Source organism: Pelodiscus sinensis, chromosome 1 (assembly GCF_049634645.1).
Source record: "Pelodiscus sinensis isolate JC-2024 chromosome 1, ASM4963464v1, whole genome shotgun sequence".
NCBI classification, from domain to species: domain Eukaryota; kingdom Metazoa; phylum Chordata; order Testudines; family Trionychidae; genus Pelodiscus; species Pelodiscus sinensis.
The window spans coordinates 247,998,541-248,014,457 of NC_134711.1; the positions used below are offsets into that span (position 1 = coordinate 247,998,541).

At 42.0% G+C, this 15,917-nt stretch overlaps 1 protein-coding gene across 3 annotated transcripts in view; it reads right to left on the reverse strand.

Annotated features, from left to right (window-relative positions):
* Nucleotides 1-15,917, reverse strand: part of PCCA (propionyl-CoA carboxylase subunit alpha) — a 476,944-nt gene that overhangs the window by 221,370 nt on the left and 239,657 nt on the right. For all 3 annotated transcript variants that reach the window (XM_075918750.1, XM_075918752.1, XM_075918751.1), the window contains one exon: nucleotides 4,147-4,257. In XM_075918750.1, the coding sequence (XP_075774865.1) occupies nucleotides 4,147-4,257 (111 nt within the window). The remainder of the gene's footprint in view (nucleotides 1-4,146; nucleotides 4,258-15,917) is intronic.

The window sequence follows — 15,917 nt, forward strand, 5'->3', positions numbered from 1 at the left end:
TCCCATCTTGTATGTATGGAACTGATTGTTCCTTCCTAAGTGGAGCACTTTGCATTTCTCTTTATTAAACCTCATCCTGTTTACCTCTGACCATTTCTCTAACTTGCTAAGGTCATTTTGAATTATGTCCCTATCCTCCAAAGAAGTCGCAACCCCACCCAGTTTGGTATCATCCGCAAACTTAATAAGCGTACTCTCTATCCCAATATCTACATCATTGATGAAGATATTGAACAGTATGGGTCCCAAAACAGACCCTTGAGGAACTCCACTTGTTATCCCTTTCCAGCAGGATTTAGAACCGTTAACAACAACTCTCTGACTACGGTTATCCAGCCAATTATGCACCCACCTTATCGTGGCCCTATCTAAGTTATATTTGCCTAGTTTATCAATAAGAATATCATGCGAGACCGTATCAAATGCCTTACTAAAGTCTAGGTATATGACATCCACCGCTTCTCCCTTATCCACAAGGCTCGTTATCTTATCAAAGAAAGCTATCAGATTAGTTTGGCATGACTTGTTCTTCACAGACCCATGCTGGCTATTCCCTATCACTTTATTACCTTCCAAGTGTTTGCATAGGATTTCCTTAATTACCTGCTCCATTATCTTCCCTGGGACAGACGTTAAACTGACCGGTCTATGGTTTCCTGGGTTGTTCTTATTCCCCTTTTTATAGATGGGCACAATATTTGCCCTTTTCCAGTCTTCTGGAATCTCCCCTGTCTGCCATGATTTTTCAAAGATCATAGCTAAAGGCTCAGATACCTCCTCTATCAGCTCCTTGAGTATCCTGGGATGCATTTCATCAGGACCTGGTGACTTGCTGACATCTAACTTTCCTAAGTGACTTTTAACTTGTTCTTTGTGAATCCTATCTTCTAAACCTACCCTCTCTCTGCTTGTATTCACTACGTTAGGCACACCTCCAGACTTCTCGGTGAAGACCGAAACAAAGAAGTCATTGAGCATCTCCGCCATTTCCAAGTTTCCTGTTACTGCTTCTCCCTCCTCAATAAGCAGTGGGCCTACCCTGTCCTTGGTCTTCCTCTTGCTTTTAATGTATGTATAAAAAGTCTTCTTGTTTCCCTTTATGCCTGTAGCTAGTTTGATCTCATTTTGTGCCTTTGCCTTTCTAATCTTGCCCCTGCATTCCCGTGTTGCTTGCCTATATTCATCCTTTGTTAGTTGTCCTAGTTTCCATTTTTTATAGGACTCCTTTTTTATTTTGAGATCGTGCAAGATCTCCTTGTTAAGCCAAGCTGGTCTTTTGCCATATTTTCTATCTTTCCTACACAGCGGAATTGTTTGCTTTTGGGCCCTTAACAACGTCCCTTTGAAATACTTCCAACTCTCCTCAGTTGTTTTTCCCTTCAGTCTTGCTTCCCATGGGACCTTACCTACAAGTTCTCTGAGCTTATCAAAATCTGCCTTCCTGAAATCCATTACCTCAATTGTGCTGGTCTCCCTTCTACCTTTCCTTAAGATCATGAACTCTATTATTTCGTGATCACTGTCCCCTATACTGTCTTCCACTTTCAAGTTCTCAACTAGTTCCTCCCTATTTGTTAAAACCAAATCCAGAACAGCTTCTCCTCTGGTAGCTTTTTCAACCTTCTGAAACAGAAAGTTGTCTCCAATGCAGTCCAGAAACTTATTGGATAGCCTGTGCCTCGCTGTGTTAGTTTCCCAACAAATGTCTGGATAGTTGAAGTGCCCCATCACCACCAAATCTTGGGCTTTGGATAGTTTTGTTAATTGTTTAAAAAAGGCCTCATCCACCTCTTCCACCTGGCTAGGTGGCCTGTAGTAGACTCTTAGCATGATATCACCCTCATTTTTTACCCCTTTTAGCTTAACCCAGAGACTCTCTACACAGCTATCTCCTACATTCATCTCCACTTCAGTCCAAGTGTGTACATTTTTAATATACAAGGCAACCCCTCCTCCCTTTTTTCCCTGTCTGTCCTTCCTGAGCAAGCCGTACCCTTCCATACCAACATTCCAATCATGCGTCCCATCCCACCAGGTTTCTGTAATACCAATGATATCATAGTTGTATTTATTGGTTAGCAATTCCAGTTCCTCCTGCTTATTACCCATACTTCTCACATTTGTATATAGGCATCTAAGATACTGATTTGATCTTGCCTCCCTGTTGTGCCCTGACCCTCCTTTCTCCTTGCCATTATAGGCCGTAGTCCCCCCCATTTCCAACCCATCTCCCAGTCCCGCACATGCAGCACTTACCTGTGGGCTTTGCTCACCTGCCCCCAACAAACCTAGTTTAAAGCCCTCCTCACAAGGTTAGCCAATGCTTAAAATTGTTGATTGGCTCTAATTTTCAAGATATGCTATTGAGTCAGTATATACGACCCTTGACTTGCGAATGACAGAGGATAAGTGAGTTATAAAGGGAAGGATCTCAATTTAAACCAGAAATGACTAAAATACATCTTTGACTGGATCTATAAATAAATCTATGACTGGGTTTGGACAGTACTTGCTTTTCAGGCAAAACAATGAATGATGCAATCTGAATCTGGTATTGCATCATACATGATATGAATTGCATCATGTTATTCCTAAAGTCATGGATGATGCAATCATAACGAAGCTTACATCACTCTGCTGAACAAATTGCCCTATATCAGCTCTAGAAATCATAGTGTCATGCTCTCTTATTTGTCAGTGTTTGATTTTGCAAAGGGACACATTTCTGTTTAGCCAAAGTGAACAGAGATGCCTCATACTTGTGTGAACAGTGCAGATAACTTCTGCTATATTTGTGGTGAAGTGACTTTTGCATCACAAAAACGCAGTATAACCACTATGGTTAAGAAAGCATATCTCCTTTATTTTGGCTGCAAAATTGGAGATCAGGACAAGAGGTGGGCCCCACACATATGCTGCAACACTTGTGCAACAAATCTTCACCAGTGGTTGAACAGGAAAAGGAAATCTATGCCTTTTGCAGTGCCAATGATTTGGAGAGAGCCAGGAGATCATACCAGCAATTGTTACTTCTGCATGGTGCCTCCAGTTGGGAAAGGTGTGTCAAAGAAGAAAAAGTAGACTGTGCATTATCCAAACATTCCATCAGCTATACGCCCAGTTGTTTTAATTGTCATATTTGAATTCAGCACATCAAAATACATAATAAATAGCACATTTTATCTCTGAAGCAGACGACTTCTAAAAAATTGTAGACCAGTGTTATCTCACCAAGTCTCTGTGTTACCAGCTATGTCATAGTTGTGGTTTTTTACTAGCACTTCAAGTTTTTCCTGCTTATTCCCCATATTTCTTGCATTTGTATATAGGCATCTTTGATTTATCCAGATCATTTTTAATTATAACTGTATTCTCCAGAAAAAATTTCCAGAGATTATATGAATACAAAGAAAATATTTCCCCTTACTTCAATTACTTACTATTTTAATATTAACAACAAGAAATTAGTGTATATTTTCCATGATATTACAGGATCCTATGTGATATGGTATGTCTTGCAAGATGCTAGAGCCTCAAAACTCCCATTGACCCAGAGCCGGCCCAACGTACAGGCCAAAGGGTTACTGCCCGAGGTGGCCCATTGTAGAGGGCGCCCCGCAGGGCTGCTGGGCCGGATGGGGGCAGCACTGCACATGATCCACGCGTCCGGGGTGAGGCCACACGTGTGCTGGGCACTCAGGAGTAAGGGGGGTGTCATGTGCCCGGGGACAGGGCTGCACATGAGTCGCACGCCGAAGGGTGCCGCTGCGTTCCCAGGGCGCGCGAACGGCTCGGGCCAGCCCTGCATTGACCACCCATCTGTCAACAGAAGTTACAAATGCTTGCCACCTCTTGTGACTGTGCCCATGTTCAGGAGGATGTTTATTATATCATTTTAAGAATCCGATTATGTGAAATATATATTTTTCCACTCTATTATTTTAATTTTCAAATGGTAGCCAAAAATTTCTTTTTGAAGTTCAATGACAATAATTCCAATTTTACAACCTGTTAAAAATTACAAACATTTTGTAAATAAATAATCTCATTTAAAAGTTGAAAAACTGATTCACTTTATAAGTAAACAGAAATTATAATAATGAAAGGAATCTTTTACACACAAAAATATTTCAAGAGAGGACAAACCTTTAAAGCCATCAGGATACACATCAGGAAGAAACTTAGTGCTGATATCCCCCTGAACAAAGCGTGGATGGATTATCACTTCTCGCAGTAAAGCAATATTGTGAGTCACACCTAAAAAATAAAGCATTGAGTCAAATCAGAGGAATATATTAATCGCAAGCAATCCTGAGAAACAACAAAACAAAACAAAATGTATTTGGGGAGTGCTTTTTCCCCTCATGCTGAATTCATATCAACCAATTTGGCAACCATGGCACTGACAATCATTTTTTGAGGAGGATGATCTACCTAGCATTTAGACAGTCATTATTTCTGGATAATTCAATGTAATTAAGACATGAATGTTTGCAATTCTCACCTCTGACAGACCCTGATCCAAAACCTAATGAAATCAATAAGGGCAAAAAGATACTATAAGGTGTTTGCCTCTGTCCAAGCAGATACAGTCAGAATGAGGGATGTAAGCGACTAGTAGACTATCCGACAAGCGGATGCTTATCAGATAATCAACTCGACTAATCACTTCCCCCTCCCCTCTAGCTGCTTCTAGCAGAGAGAGGCAGTGAGGGGGCAAGCAGGAGCCGGTGCTGGGAAGAGCTGGCTTAAAAACCAGTTTCCCCCAGCAGGACTCTTGCTACATTTCAAATGCGGGGATGCCCTTATCGACTAATCAAATAGTCAATGCAAATTGCATCAACTATTCAATAACATGATTAATCTAAATTTAACATCCTTAGTCAGTACCTCAAGATAGCTGAGAGAGGTCTCATCAGAGTATCAGTGCCATACTGATAAGCCCAGTGTTTCCAGTTAACCACACCCACCTTGCCATTCTTACGTTTTAGAAACATTCTGTTGGGAAAGTTATGTACACAGCAATGAATTTTATCTCACTTACCTTCTCCCTCTAATGAGTCTGAAGCACTCTAATTTTGTCATTTATAATTCATGTTGGTTATCTAGAGATCTTAATTTTTTTGAGACTTATCTGTGCTTTCTTCATACTTGCAGACCATCCTCTCTAAAATGCAATCTTCATGTCCTCTTATTCGACCTTGCCCAGACAAATCTCTAATCAAGTTTTTCACTACCTTCTGTCTCTCCCCCTTAGCATTATGAGACACAAATGGGGATAAAAGGTAAAATATTGGTTCTTGGGGTTTTGCATTTTCCCTTCTGCTCATCATTTTCTCTTTCTCCTCCCATCTTATACTTTATTTTTTTTCTTCATCTTACTGCTTTTTGGGGACATTGTGTTAACAAGAAAGGAGTACTTTTCACTGCTAGAAGGCACAGAAGGCCAACGTCTATTGGTAAATTGAACTCCAATATCACCCACTAGAACTCCCCACACGATCCTGTACTTTGTTGCTTCTGACAGTCTCCCACAATATGACGCACATGCATACAAGTTGTATTTTAATCTAGAGCTCCCTCAGAAACATTCTGCACTGCAATAAAATCTATGTGCTGGCAGAGCATCTACCAGAGAGACAGAGTGAAAGACCAGGTAAACCATTTTATTATTTTCTCATTTAAACAAAAATCTCTTATATCACAACCTCTAGAAAAATACAGGACTATGTAGCACTTTAAAGACTAACAAGATGGTTTATTAGATGATGAGCTTTCGTGGGCCAGACCCACTTCCTCAGATCAAATAATCGAAGAAAATAGTCACAACCATATATACCAAAGGATACAATTTAAAAAAATGAACACACATGAAAATTTTCTTCCATTATTTGATCTGAGGAAGTGGGTCTGGCCCACGAAAGCTCATCATCTAATAAGCCATCTTGTTAGTCTTTAAAGTGCTACATAGTCCTGTATTTTGTTTCAGCTACACCAGACTAACACGGCTACATCTCTATCACTATTCTAGAAAAATAAACTTACATTCCACTCATAATTTGTTTCTGAAAACTACATTGACTATATAAATAACACAACATGTAATTTTCCATTTATTTGACTAAAAATAACGTTGCTGTACTATTCTCACCAGAATAGGAAAATATAATCAAACTTCAGAACTGCACAACTATTTACATTTTTTTTTAAATAGAGATACCACTAGAGAAATACAGTGCATGGGCTTTTTAATGCATTATTTTATCCCATTTTTCCTTCTCCAACTTTAGAAACATGAATAACATTCTTGTTATTTTATGCACAGCCCAGTTCACATACTTTTATAAAACACTTTCCTTCTACAGTCTGCTGCCAGTGTGAAATTTCTAGCTGTCTGTGTGGCCAATACTGAGGCCACTTTCAAAACATGGAATCTGACTTGGTCTTACGAAACAATATTGTAGCTCTAAAGATTAGTTCATGAGCCATTAACCAGCACCCTACATCTAGTTCAACAACAAGAATTTGACCACATGATTAGAAGACGAAACTCTATGCAACTTGGGTGATGAGGTCACCCAAGCACCTCTGATGTTTACATACATTTAACACATTCCATTTTATATACCTCCAATAAACAGCTTAGTAAAAACACAGAGAACTGTTACAGAAGATAAATGAATGTGAGAATAAATATAATTATATTTTGAATACTGCAGAGCAGAGCTAGGTAAGTGTAAGACTAACTATTGACTTTCCCCCTCATTTTCCCATTTGACTAGAAACTACCATTAAGTTAAAATGATAAATTTTCAAGAACAGTTTCAGAATTGTAATGAAAAACACAACAGAGTAGCTCTTCAGTGTTTTTGGACTTTCACCGAATGCAAAATGTAATACGTTACAATGCGAAACCATATCATCTCATGTTTTTCTTTCCTAAACTGCTGTAAGATCCCTGTTGAGATGATAGCTGATGACAGATGACAAAGTTCTTAGTGTCTCATTTGATTGCCCCAAAAGACCTGAAATAAAAAACTATCACAGGTATCTTAATTCCAAACCATGTGCAACAGAAAAAAACCCAGAGGTTTCTGCAGTGATTTCAGCTCTAAAAGACCTTTTATAGTTTTAATAAAAGCATACAAGCCTAGGTGTTTGGGAATTGGTGTAATTTGCGTGTTCTACATATGTAAATTAGCAATTTAATATGCAATAGTTTTCTTTCAAAGTACCATGAAAGACTGTCCTATTGTTTCCAAGATGACTCATTTAAACAATGAATGGATGGTTGATCTACTCCTTAAAAGTGAGTTTACAACTTCAATGATGTTCCTAATCACAGACTGGAAAAATAATAATGTGCCACCCTAAGTCTTCAAAAGTCTAGAAGTTTCAGATTTGCAATTTAGCATGACCTCTGTCAAAGTTCATAAGGTTTTCATCTGTGTGTGAATAACTGCCAGGCTTCAGAAACATGGACCCCTAGAACAGCTTGCTCCTGACTACCTGCTGCTTCCCAAACACTGGCCAGACATTAGCCCCCAATCCTACAAGATCAAACAGAGGCCAACAGGCACTGCTTAATTCATGCAAAGTTAGGAACTAAACTGAATTATATTATATCATTTCTGCAATTGACTAATTCTGCCATCAGCCCACGAGTTTTTTAAAAAATCAAATATGAAAATAACCCACATTTTATATTCAAGAAAACCGTAAGCCAAAAATCACTAAAATTCAGTTCTATTTTGTTTCCTTCATAAAACCACCTCTCATTCACATTGTTAAAAAAGTTGCCAATATAAATAAGTGTCACAATCACAACTTTGTTGTTCCCCTCTCTGACCCCTTGTCTATACTGCAATACGACACCCATGGCTGGGCCATGTCAATTGACTCAGTCTTGCAAAGCTTGGACTGCAGGGTTATAAAACCACAATGTAGACATTTGGGTTCAGAGTGAAGCCTTTCAGGGATTGTCTTCCTTTAGGGGTCTCAAGCTCAAGCTCCAGCCGAAGCTAATATACTGCAATTTTATAGTTCTGCAACCTTAGCCCCAAGAGCCCACATCAGCTGACTTGGGCCCACCATGGGTTTTTTGTGTTTGTTTTTTGTAAGTGCAGATACACACGTTGAAGTAAAATACCTAGAGTTTACTAGTCGTTGCCAAAAGCTGGGTTTTCCTTATTTCTTTTTTTCTTCTTTCCATCATATTGTCCATTGTAAAATATGAATGCAACAAAATATCTACTTAAGATGTACTTTTAAATTTTTATCTATTACTATCTATTAATTTTCAGTCAACATTCCTCAGCAGCAGCCTCAAACAGTATGAGGATGCTTTGGGTTAAGGCCCTAGCTTTTAATTTAAGGAGACGTAAAAATATATACAACATTACTTGGGTACAGTTAATTTTGTGATCTGAACCTACTGCCTAGTGAACATCTATGACATTGCAAAACCACCACATAATTTGGTATAGTTTGATTACTATTCTTCATAGCCTTGTATAGGAACAGAAGGCCCAAAATCCACTGTCAGAGTCATATGATGAAATCTTCATATTGTATACCTATATGCATTGTGCCTGGTCCTACCCCATGCTATCTGGAATATACTCATGGAACAAAAACACAAGTACTAATGAATTCAACCCTTTTTAATTAATTAAAAAAAACACAACCAAGTTCATGTATTGTTCTTTTCCAAAACACCATCACCAAAATGATATGTGATAAAAATAATTTTGTACAAAGCAAAGAGATGTGGATGGGATGATACACAAATTACAGTGTTTAGTCACTAAAAAGCAGAATAAACTTGGTTTTGTGCCTTAGCGTGCCATGAGCAATATTTTCACAATAAATATTTACTGACACTAAACATATTCAGTGTTGATTAGCCCTTTTACAGTATTAAGCTTCTGTCAGCTTGACATTCACAAACACAAATCTGCATTTATCCATGTAAACTTAATTGGAGCCCTACATGGCTCTCCACAGATAAACAATTCAATATATTTAACTTGCTGAGAATTTTAATTGTGTTAAGTGGAATGGAAAGAACTTTATTTGCATACTTATTGATTGCTAAAACATAACATTCATTTTATGTGGAATTTGAATTGACTGATGATAATTTAGCAATGTTAGTCTGAAAAAATACTCTAGTACTGTATTTTACAAGTCATTACATTGGGTAGGTAATGTATTCCATTTCGTTTGACTGTAAGAGTGGTCGCCAACTGTCAATCATGATCTCTGCTGGTGGAGTCTGGCTGCTGCTAACATCTTCCAGATATTAACAGGACCACATGTAAGTTGTAGTTGTTTAATGACACCCCATATGGATTACAGTGTGGAGTGACATTCTATGGTATCTGAGGACTGGGCTGTAGATAACAAATTCCTTAATGTGTCTATGGTGGTTACTGGATCATTGAAGGAAAAGGTGATTATCCCAGTGTTTCTCATACAATGTTGTCTAAGATCTCATTGTGGTGTCCAAGGAATGCTGGCATATGAGTGTTCTACAGAATATCTGATGGATGGGTAGTAGCTGTTGCCTGATATAAGATTGCTTATAAATTTCCAGTTACCACCTTTAAGACTGACAGGTGCTTTTACCCAGGATCAGGCCTAGTATTATTCTATGGTTGGGAACCTTGATGTGCAGAGATGCAACTTACGCTATAGGAACTCTTGCATACCACAGAATATACTCTGGGGAGAGAGACTGGGATATTAATCATAACCAGAGCTTGACAAACCCTGGCGAGAGCTACTCGCCAGCCACGCACCGTGCATGCGCCAGACCGGCACTGCGCATGTGCAAAGCGCCAGTGAATGGGGCACACGGTGCAACCAGCTGAAATCTACTCAACACGGGCAAGTAGATTCCGTGCTTTGTGGAGCCCTGATCATAATACATTTAAAACTGCCTTCACCAAACAAGGGCATTCCACAAGAGAAGCAGATTGCATCTTAGAATGGGACACCCAAATACCTGGGATCTCTGCAGGGATCTCTGGTGGTGGAGTGTAGCTGGGGCCTTCCTTGCTCCAGCCCAGCTGGCCACAGCATTCAGCCCGCTGAGGCTGCACCACGCTCCAGCTGGACTTAATCAAAGAGACTCAGTTGCCTGGGCAGCTGCTCCTCTTTGTTAACTTGCAGGCTGGGGGGCAGAAGTGCATGTGCAAACACACATGTGCATCCTCAGTCTTGCCTCCTGCTCTGTGAGGGGGCTGGGCGGCTGGCACACATGGCGCGCTGGAGACAGGGCTATGCTGTGCTGTTCTCCATGGGTCAGAGAGACACCTTCCCCAGCACCCCATTGTACCCAGCCAGGCTGTGTTATGGTTCAGGGAGCCCCTTCCCCAGCACCCTGCTGCACCTGGCCCTGCTGAAGCAAGCCCTGGGCAGCCCCTGGATCTGCCTGCCGCAGCCTCAGCCCTGGAGATGCTGCCTGTGGGCAAAGGGCTGGGGCAGGTAGGGAAAAGACTTTGTTCCCTCCCCCTCCTGACCTCAGCACTGCTCCCAGGAGGTTGAGAGTCCCAGCACTGCTGTCGTGTTGTTAAATATGCTGGGGGCAAAGGGATGTGGGGGCAGGATGGGAGGGGGTAGGAGTTGCACTGAGGGGCATGGGGCAATGCAGAGGATCAGGCTGAGGGAAATCATGGGACTGAGGGGAGTGAGGCTGGAGCAGAGGGAAGATGTAAGGGGTGGGATACAATTTTACTTTGCAGAAGCTGCGCTTTCCTTTACCTCCCACTTCTTCGCCTCCTTCCCCAACTAGCTATTTGGCTGCATTTTCATCCTTTCACCTTTTTTACGCTGCTACTGCCCCAACCCCCTCCTGCTCCAAAACTCCCTCTTATACTCCACCCCACACCCTCTCCTGCTGCTAAACTCCCTTGCAGACCTCGTACCCCATCTCCAACCCAGATCCTGCATCCCTATCCCACTCACTGACAGCCCTGTCCTGCACATTGAGTCCCTCATTTTTGTTCCCACCCCAAAGCCAAAGGGAGTTCACAAAAACCAACTAACTCTGTACCCCAGAAAAGTAAATCTAGTCTACAGGAAGCCATGAACCTGAATCCTCCCCGCACCTTCCCCTCACCCTGTGGGGGTTGGAGAGCCAAAAGAATGAAGTGTCTCGGTTGGGGGCCACATCAATGAGGGTTGGGGGATTTGGGAGGAATTATTTTTGCTTTTTTGTGGCCCTCGACCCAAAAAAGGTTCCCCACACCGGTCATAAAGAAAACATTGAAACTTTCTGTGTTGGATATAATGTTTTACTTTAATTAAATTAAAGTTCGATCAACTAACATGAGAAAGTTAGAATGCTCAAAAAATGAGGAGTAACGTTAGTTCAAACCAAGGGATTTGGTTCAAACTAATGTGTCCCGGCGCGCACTTTCACTTTTGAAACACCTGTTGAGTGGAGTAACGTGCCAGCAAGATCATGCTAATGAAGCGCGGGATATTTAAATCCTCACTTCATTAGCAATTTTGGTCACCTACATTTGCATCTCTAGCTCGAACTAGGCAGCAAGTGTAGACGTACCCTTAGGTTGCTATAACTATGTTGTTTGGGATGTGAAATATCCCCATCCTTTAACAAAGTAGTTAAACTGAGCTTACCACCAGAATTCTACCATCAACCTTGCCAATATCACTCAGGAAATTGGATTAACTATCCTGAGAGGAGAACTCCTCCCATCAGCATAGGGAGTGTCTTCACTGAAATACTACAGCAGTGGAGAAAAGGCCTCAGAGTGTACAGCTAAATATCAGGTGAAAGAAATTATTTATGGAAAATAGTTAACACTTATTCACTGAGACTATTCACGGTCAAGCGACCCATTCACACTTCTGCAGTCACAGGACACAAAAAAAAGAGGAGAGGGGTTAGTGAGGTACAGGTTTTTGCAATAAACCGTTAATCCAGTCTTTATTAAAATCATAATTTTCAGTGTCCAGCAAAGATATTAATTTATGTTCTCAGGCTTGTCTTTTGAAGATGTTCTGAAAGTTTCCTTTGAGGATGAAAACTAAGAGGTCAAATGTAGAGTGACTGTTTTGTGAAAACTTAAACAATGAATAATCCAGCAGCACCTTAAAGACTAACAAAACATATAGATGATATAATGAGCTTTTGTGGGCACAACCCACTTCTTCAGATGACTGGAGTATTAAAAGTTCAGATCCAAGAATAAATAAGGGAAAGGGGGGGGGGGGGAGAAGGGAGAAAGGAAAAAAATAGTGAATTAGATTGTTCAAGTTACAAAAATCTGATAAGAACAATTTGCACCTCTTTAAAAGTGGTTTGGTTGGTTAAATCTCTTTCTGTTTTGTGAAAATTGTTCATCCATTTTTTCTGAGTTCATTCTGCTTCAATACCGAAAAAGCCTTCAAGTGCACATACCTAGGAATTAATAGTTCCCCAGCAACTCTAAAGAGACGATTCTGGAACTGCCTGAGTTTGTAAGGATGAGTGGGAGGCATAGCGATTACCACTTTGTTCAAAGACAAAAGATGGTAGTCTTGCTGATTCCAGAAAAACCACTGGATCCAGTGGGTTTTTTTATCTTCCACCTTTGAAAGATCCCAGGGCAGAGGTGGGTGGGATGTCTGAGTGTCTCTTTTGAGACAAGGCAAAGAATTACTTTGAGGGGAAGCAAAGATGTGGAGGGCTGTACTTCTTGGAGAGTTATCTCCTGTGCTTTGGCCACGTATTTGAATAACTCTTGAAACTGCTTTAGGTCATCTGTAGGAGTTGGGGTTGTAGGGATGACTGCTTCATCACGGGATGAAGACTAGTTGGGGGGACAGACTACTCTGACATGGGCTCTTCCTTCTCAGACTTTGGTTGTTCTGGAGAGTCGGGTGCAGTGTCATGAGCCTGGTGTGGAGGACACTTGGCAGGTCTTTTTGCAGGAGATGAAGATGCAGTGTAATGACTCCTGTAAGCTGACCATGCATCCCATGGGGGTCATTGGCTTGGATATGGAGGTGGTGGGTATGGCCAGTGATGACCATACCAGCGCGGAGAGGGAGGTACTTGGGTGGACCTAGATGAACGTGACTCTCAGGGAGGACATCTTTGTGTTGGTGAGGAGTGTTGAGATGAGAACCCTGTTTTGTGGTCCTGTATCCGCATCACTAAATGATATTGACAATGCCAATGATCTAGGGGACTAGATTGAATGGGCTGACAATGCCAGTGACTACAGTGACGACCATACATCTGTCTGAATTTGTTCACATGGTGCCGTGGTGTGCCTTGGTGCATTCTTATGTGGTGCCACTTTGGTAGGTGCCACTGTCAGTGCTGGAAGCAGCGTTGGCATTGGTGACCTCGAAGGCAACATGTTGGCAGAGGCAGACTTCAACGCTATCTTCGGTGCTGAGTTTGTGTCAGGCAATGGCACTATTGGTGCTGATGTTGATGTCAGTGCCCAAGATTTGTGCCTCCATTCAGAATACTCCAGTTTGGAAGGTGTACTATGTTTCACCAGCATGGTGCTGGAGGCGCCAGGCTTATTGGCAGTGCTGTCTCTAGAGGAACTCAGTGCCGGGGGCAGGGATCTGGCTGGAGATGTCCCGGCCTTTTCCCTGTCTGAGGATGAGGAGGAATCTTTTCTTTTCTGAAATTGGAATTTTTTTTCCCCTTTCTTGAGTCCTCACTGAGGCAGGAGAGAACTCCTGAGTTGGTTGAAGGGTTTTCTTCTAGAGAAAGGTCTTCAGGCGATTGCTCAGTCATGTCTTGCCTGCACTATAAGATTGGAACAGTGCAGGCACTTCTGAGAGAGATGGCTTTCTCCCAGGCATTTTATATAGGAGAAGTGACCGTCAGAGGCAGGAATAGCATCTCTGCATGAATCACACTTCTTGAATCCTGGTGAACCAGGCATACTGAACTGGGGAGAGAGAGCGGGAAAATGAACTTTTAAGTTTTGGGGGGTTTTTTAATTTTTGAAGAAAAACAGGGAAGAATAGTCTAAAAACGTGGGAAAGGGTGAAACTGAGTAACTTTTCAAACTTTTTGTTTTAGGCCTAAAGAGGGTGACTACGAGGAGCTCCGTCTTCTGCAGAGGACAGTAGAGAAGGAACTGAGGTGCTGCACCATGCTCACAATCAAAGGATACTTACTGTGACTGTGCAACACAGCACGGCACTACTAGAAAAGATCTCCAACTGACAACATGAGGATGCACCAGCATCTAAAATGGAGCACCCTTTGGGACATTACTCACAGAAGAAATATATTGTCTCACCTACAGTCTTGGGATGGCTTGCATTCCTTCATCCAGTATTGCCCTTGGGACAAGACACAAAACATGCGTAGGTGACAGGGATCTGGCACGCTTTCTATTTGTGATGTGCTAGGTCTCTTTGGGGCAGTTTTAGAGCCCTGTTTTAAATCCATGAAATAGACTACTTGGGTATGGTGCATGGGATGTGGAGGGAGATCAGTTTATGATACAGATTGCTCTGTGGTGGTGATAATCTTCATCTGCACTGGTAAGGAAAACATCTCATGAGGAGAAGGTGAGACTCTTCCCAGGGCAGCTTGTGTGAAGGACAGGGAGCCCCTGAACCTCTGTTCCCCCATCCCACACTCCTCTTCCCCCACCACTTTCCTCTGGTTCTCAGAATGCCTTATCCACTTCAGCCCCCTGACAGTTCCCCCCCCCAGATCTCCACATGTCACTAGCCCACCCCCAGCACCCTATAAATCCTGGGCATTGGCAGCAGCTTCCCTTTGCCCCAGGCATGGACTCACAGCCAGCCCTACAGGGAGCAGCCTGGGGCAGAACCTGCCCTGCACACAGGCTTCCCATGGAGCAACATTCCTTGAAGGGGGCAGGACTCAAATTCTCCCCACGAAATGGGGGGCCTTGCCTGGGAGCAGCACTCAGGGTCCCAGCAAGGGGGGACTAGGCTGGGGTCTCTGCACTAGGAAAGTCTCTCTGGGAGAGGTGCAACTGGTGAGTGGTACAGTGGCACACATCTGAACAAGCACATATGTCCTCAATATTGGGAACACCGGTCTGTAACCCAGTAACCCCCTCCTTTTTTGTTCTATGACTACAAAGTTATTAACAGGACATTATAGCTTGAGTTGTCTCTTAGAATATAGGCAATTATTTACACTAAAGAAATCTGTTCTACATGGTGTTTAGCTTGATTTTCTGAGCACCTTCCCAGGCCTGAAAAAGAGCTGTGTGTAGCTCAAAACTTTTTCTTTCACCAAAAGAAGTTAATCCAATAAAAAAATATTACCCACACTGTCTCACTCAGTAATTTATTATGCATAGTTAAGGGTATTTTAACTAGTTAATATTGGATAAATCATTCTATAAATGGATCAAGACCATGCATCAGGGAAATTATGACTATACAATACTAATTTAAATGAAAGTTTGTCTGCTTTATTTCCAGAAAATCCAGGCCTATCCCAGTAACATGTACCCTATCCCCTTCCTCCACCATAACATCTAATTTCTAGATAGCACTTCTCATCTACAGATCTTAAAATAATTTACAAAAGAGGTAATCATTATGCCAATTTTAGAGTTGTTGAAACCGAGGCATAAGAGCTGCTCTTCCCACTTATCTCTGTTTCCACCAATATGAGTAGGTCTGTACTGTAGCTGGGAGAGTGCTTCCCACAAAGTTCTAGCACACTGGAAATAGCAGAATAACAGAAGGGCTCAGCCGGGTGGGACAGGCTCTCCTGGTGTGAGCAGCCGGCACTCCCCCCACTTCCCTGGCAGCAGGTTGGGCTGTGCCAGCTGGCAGCAGTGAGAGGAAGCAACACTGGGACTGAGGACCCTGCACACGCAGGAGGCATGTCGGGGGTTCAGGACCCTTTGGGGCTTTGCACTAAAGTTCTCTCTAAGCTG